The sequence below is a fragment of the Symsagittifera roscoffensis genome, chromosome 10 (assembly GCF_963678635.1).
Source record: "Symsagittifera roscoffensis chromosome 10, txSymRosc1.1, whole genome shotgun sequence".
In the NCBI taxonomy this organism is placed as follows: Eukaryota; Metazoa; Xenacoelomorpha; order Acoela; family Convolutidae; genus Symsagittifera; species Symsagittifera roscoffensis.
Window position 1 is genome coordinate 44187600 of NC_087071.1, and position 6000 is coordinate 44193599.

At 33.8% G+C, this 6000-nt stretch overlaps 1 protein-coding gene across 1 annotated transcript in view; it reads left to right on the forward strand.

Annotated features, from left to right (window-relative positions):
* LOC134855584 (uncharacterized) overlaps nucleotides 1-3872 on the forward strand; it is a 29324-nt gene extending 25452 nt beyond the window's left edge. The window contains exons 3-6 of the mRNA XM_063872121.1: nucleotides 583-716; nucleotides 1246-1452; nucleotides 3023-3095; nucleotides 3585-3872. Coding sequence (XP_063728191.1) covers nucleotides 583-716; nucleotides 1246-1452; nucleotides 3023-3095; nucleotides 3585-3724 — 554 coding nt within the window. The 3' untranslated portion in view covers nucleotides 3725-3872. The remainder of the gene's footprint in view (nucleotides 1-582; nucleotides 717-1245; nucleotides 1453-3022; nucleotides 3096-3584) is intronic.
* The last annotated feature ends 2128 nt before the right edge of the window (nucleotides 3873-6000 follow it).

Here is a 6000-nt window from a genome sequence, read left to right on the forward strand (position 1 = left end):
AAATTTTCTTTGAAATTTGTCTGAATTTTTTGAAAAATTTGATTCCAAAAAGGCGCTAAAAATACTCAAAGTAAACTAAGGTTAACGATTGAAATAAGGCGAAAAATCAAATATTTTAAACCGATTTTTCTCGACACTGGGAAAACATTTATGAAATTTTAAAATGTGGTTCGGATCTCAACTGGAAGGGCTTAAATATGATATATCACTCAACCCAGTCCGATGATTGTTTGTGGTTCCTGATTTTTCGTGGAAAACAAAAAGAAAAAAAAGTAAAACACACCCGATTACAAAGCTCTTCCCATTTTCAATGATCGGAACAAAAAATACATGATTTCATCATTGGTCGCCTATCAAATGTTCACTAATAGTCTATTTGTATCTTTTGTTCATAATTAGATGCATAAAAACATTGAATAGATATTAAATTTTTATAGAAAAAAATATTATAGCACTCTTAAGTTTTGCAGATCTGCAAAGGTTGTTTTTAATCTCAAGTGGCTATTTTGACAAAAATACCAAAAAAATATCTAAAATTTGACTAAAATGGCCTTAACTTTTTTCTACTTTTTGTTTTTTCAGCCCGTTGTTGTGACAGACAGGTTGACAAGTACATAATATTTGGACAGGAGAGACTCCACCTCACACCTACAGAGTACTTTGAGAAACTCACTGACTACCACAACGAAATGAACAAACCGCTAAACTACATCAGTGTAAGTACACTTTTTTCTCAAAGAGAGGATGGACTATCTATCTCTCTCTCTCTCTCTCTCTCTCTCTCTCTCTCTCTCTGTCTCTCTCTCTCTCTCTCTCTCTCTCTCTCTCTCTCTCTTACTCTGATAGTTTTTTCACTCCTAAATAGTTTTTTCACTCCTAAATAACTTCAACGAGCGAGTGCCTTAAACCAAATATCTTCAAAGCGACAACATTTAAACATGTTTTCTTGTGCTAGGCTAAAATGAACCATTTTTTCAGACCATTTTATAAACCATTGTCATGGGTTTATAAACAAATTGAACAGGGGTAGTTTCAAGCACAAATAAAAAATGTCAACTTTTTAAGAAGTAGGCCTGCGATTGGCAAAACTTAGGGGTTGATTTTACCTGGCTTTGTGAATGGTAACTTTATCGGAGAATTTGCCGAATCACTGCTGTAGCAAGTTGTAGCTCAACCCATTTGAATTTTTTTTTGTCTTGTTTATGGAATTTTTTTTCATTAATTATGTAAAATGCAAATTTCCAGGCAATGTGGAATCCAAGGTCATGTATCAATATCATAACTGAAGTGGGGTTTGGTCCAGGGGGCTTACAACCCTTCGCTGGATCGGTTAATCCAGGGTTCAAATTCGCCTTTCCACCTCTTCCTGAAGTGCAACCGAGGGCATTTTCATACAGACGAATTACTTCTCAGTTGAACTTCCACTGGTTCAAACACCAAATAATGTGCAGGGTAAAAAATTATTATTTTTAAAAAATCAAAAATTTCTTGAGCTATAGACTTATTTTGATTTACAGAGTCAACATTTGGTCGTTTGTCAAAAAGTCTAATAAATCCAAAAACTGACAACTAATGAATCAAACTATTGAATGAAGCTCTACCTCTTGTTAGATTCAAAAATGACCTACTTAATATTGAAATACTTAATATTAAAAAATCCTGAAAATATTGTGGCAACCTTTTACATGCCAGTTTTTTGAGATATCAAAAATGAAAATGAAAAGTTTTTGATTCAGAGTAAATAAACAACCTTATAAAAAGGTAAAAATTGGTGAGTTTGGTGAAAAGTTTGTATATGACAAAAGTGTGATTGCTTGCTTTGGATTTCCCCGAAACCTATGGTTCCGTTGTTTTAATTACACCAATTATAAGTGAAAATTTGTCGCGTTCGCTTAATTTGTTCTGATTTTTTTCTTTGGTTTTCTAATTTGTATTTCCGAACGTAGTATTCTCTTTTGGATAAAAAGTAGTTATTGTTTTCTGTTCGTTTTATTGACGAGTTTTGAATTTTAATAACCCGGATTGACCACGAACCTTTATCATACAGTATTCAAACATACACGTGACATATGGTTTTTTATCATAGAAACTCAAACAGTCCTCCATTGACACAAAATGCTAAATCTACAATTCCATAAACTAAGTCAATGAAAAAATGCTAGTCATGCAATTTTGTTAAAATTGTAAAATCGAGTACAAAAAAATCTCCAGACAAAAAATTCTACAAAAGTTGCAATCAATTTGAATAAAACTTTTGAATGACAAGCATTTGTTTCCCATTAAAAACTCTAACATTTACAGTTTGACTATAACATTTAGTGTTTTGCCCAAACACTGAAAAATCGTGGATTTTTTTTTCAAGTAATGAAACCCATAGGTTAAAAGGCAAACAACGCATAGTGCAACTGCAGTCAAAGAGTCACCATTTAAGTTGAAATTCTGCATTTTTTTTGTTACAGCACTATAGTTTAAAAAATTACAAATCTACAATTCATTTTTTAAATCGTAAAATTAATTATTGGAGCACTGAATTTGCAATTAACCGCCCCACCATTTGTTCCAGTAAAATTTTTATCAATTTTCTATGTTGTTTGTTGTTCGATAAACAAGTTTTCTGTATTCTTCAATCACAGATTTTCAGAATAACCAATTTCTTGCTCAGAGATCAGCCTTGAACACATAAAAATAACTTGTTTTTGATTTTTTGAAATCATTACTTCTCGAGTCGATTTTTTTTTCTATTTTTATGCAGGGTTTGAAATTTTTGAGTGTTTTTTTTAGACATTTTCGCTCAAAATTTTGCTTCAAATAAACGGTTTTTGAGCGGTTTAATTAAGAAAACGCTCAAAAACTGCGCAAGGTTCGAACGGTTTTTGAGCGGTGTTTCTAGTTAAACCGCTCAAAAATCGCTCAAATCTAGAGAAATTTTCGAGCGGGATCTCGACTAGGGTTATAATGAAGTCCGTCTCTGCAAACGGCAATCTTTGTTTTCCTGTGTGACTCAATTTTAAATGTGTTAAAGGACCAGCCATGGATTTGTGCCGCTGGAACTGAAGGCTCAGGAGACACCAGTGGCCAATTTGAACCTAAGTCAAGTAAAAGTTATCACTTGTTTTTCATCGGGTTATCTAAAAGGGCCAGGGTAAAGAATATTTTCTACTCCAATATTACCTTTCGCGTCGTTTGGAAAACAATAAGATTGTTAGGAAAAGTATGGCCAGGTTTTCAAATCGTGTTCTGGCACTTTTGTCGGTGAAATTCAACGGAAAAAAAGAGGCAACAGATAGCCTTTATTCAGGTATTCAGAAAATCAGCCAAAATCTTCAAAAAAAAAATTTTTGTTTTCCTATTTATGCTCTTTGTCAGTCTCGTAAACTGCTAGTTTTTTACAATCTCTTCCAAAAAATGCAAAAATTTAGTTTGAGCTGATTGAATTTTGATGTGAAAATATCCAAACCACCCACAACTCGATTAGTAGCAACGTAAGCGTTGGCACTTCTTTTCAAAGAAAATTGATCCGTTAAGATGCGTTGTTTGAAACACTCGTTTAAAATTAAATAAAATTAAATTTTTCGATGCCATAGGTGACGAATTGGACGAGTTGAATGAAAGCCGTACTAACGATAAAAATGAATTACGAAAACACCGACGACTGCTATATTCTTATGAATTCGGATCGACAACAAGAAGACACCATTACAAAAACAGCCACTGCAGAAGATAATTTCTCTTTTAAACCATTTGGTTTAAAAACAAATTTAAAGAAAAGAAAATTCATTTTCTCCTAAACTGTTAAACTTTTTAATGGGTGTGAAATTTAACCACTTTAAGCTTAACCACTTTAAATTGTTAGTGAGTTAAAACTGTACTCAACCCAGCAACAAATTTAAAGATAATTAGAAAATTATTTAAAATTTAATCTTTTAAAGTACCTTTAAACTTTTTGTTGGGTCTAGTAGAATTTTGTTCACTAAAACGATTAAAATTTTGAAGATCTGACAACTGCTTCTGCTTCCAATAAAACATTAGAAATTACAAAAAATGATTTCCTTATACAATATTTGAGCATCAGTTTTTTTGCAAGTACTGCTAAAACCAAAACTTCCTATGAAAAAAGTGGCGTTCAAAAGAAAAAAAAATGCTTTTAGAGCAAAATTTGAGACCTGCCTGTTAGTTTGGCTATTTTGTCTTTGTATGCGCAATCATGTCTTGTGTTTTTGAGCTGATTCCCAGTTTATTTCCTAGAACTTTTTTATGATTTAACAACTCATTGACTGCTTTTGTCTCCTCAATTATTTTTGAATTAATACGGTCAAGTGTTTTATGAGTCATATGTCAGTGTAAATTACATTCAAACAATGCAGTTATCTTGTTTGAGAAAAGGCGTTTTTCGCCAAAAAGTTTACCGTTCATAATTGGTTTGTTAATTTCATCAGAAATTCCAAATTTTGTATCCGTCTCGTTTTCAATTCAAGAACGAATGATAATTTTTGATCTTTCTGATCAAAGTAGCATAATGAATCAAATGTATTTTTTGCCCAATTGTTTGTAAATCCCATTTACCGATCAGTTCATTGATTCGAGCAGAAGGCCATCCACAGGAGCGTTAGATAATGAGCATCAAACTGCTTCCGATAGTCAGATGAGCTAAATCCATTCCCTGAATCACCTTCAAAGAAAAAAACTAGCAAGAAATGAGAAACGAAAAAAAAATCCTAATTTTTTCTACTTTTTGCTTTGGGTAGGATAATGGGCACTGATAAATAGTTTCTGATGGTCCACCTTAGAATTTATTTCTAAAAACGAATTTCTCCAAAACAATTCTTCAAAAATTTGAAGATCTTTTTCTTTAAAAAATGGCTCATAAATACTTCTTTATAAATTTGAAGATCTTTTTAAAAACTTTTACCAAACCCAAATAAGAACTAAAAATTAACTGAAATTGCTGAAAAACAATGCAGGGACTAAACAAGTGAAAGGGCAAAAAAGTGTAGCCAAGAACAAGAATACTCGTGTACCAAGGCAAAGCCCTAAATGTTCCGACTGCCACTTAATCGATCTCGAAGAACTGTTGGTAAAGAAAATTTAAAAGCCAAGTTAGAGAAAATTTAAAACGATAAGCTTCTCTCATTTCAATTTGGAACATTTGTAGTCGCCATCCATAGCAAGTTGCGTTACACTGTTGAAGATCCAAAACATTCGGTAAGGAAAGTTGAAATTAAGGAAAGTTGGCAACTGTATGGTATGAAAACCTAATCTTACTGCACTTGGTTATATTATCGTATGCCGGACGATAGCGATCGCAAGGTCACAGCAGCAGGTCCAAAGACAGAAGACCGAAGACTTACATAAACTTAATTAAACTTACATAATTTTAAACTGACTCCTATATCATTTGGGCAGCCACAAATTTATCGAACTCATAACATCATTCAGTATTTGTTATCAGCAGTTTTAGTTTTAAATGACAAAGTTTTGAGTATTAGATTAGTTGAGTTTATTGGCACACCTGCCGACCCTCTCCCTGGGTCCTTTTCTTTTGTTTCTCATTTGTATTCAATTCGGTAGATCATCTTATCCACTCCCTTTCGCTGTCTCGTCGTTCGGTGCGTCGCTTCCTCAGTAACTGTTCTCTTTTGACCGACGGTTTTCGATAAGTTCGCTTGCTCCGTACCCGATGGTTCGCTCGCCTCGATAGTCTGATTTTCCGTTGTTAAGATTTTCCGTTGTCGTTGTTTCGCCGTCTCGTTTCTCGTTTGTCCGTTCGTTCTCGTCCTCTTCTTCGCTTTCTTCGTCGCTGCTCTCTACTACCCGTCTTTTCTTTCGCTTGCGCTCCTCACTATCCGTCTGCGTCCGTTTCATTGTTTGTTTCCTTGTTTCATAGGCCCCCGATTTTTCTTCAGTGCTTTTACTTATGGGGTCTTTCGTTTTAATTGGTCCCGGGGTTTTCGCGTCGTTCCCCCTTTCTACTCGGCTTTCACTAAGCAATGATCTCTTTTT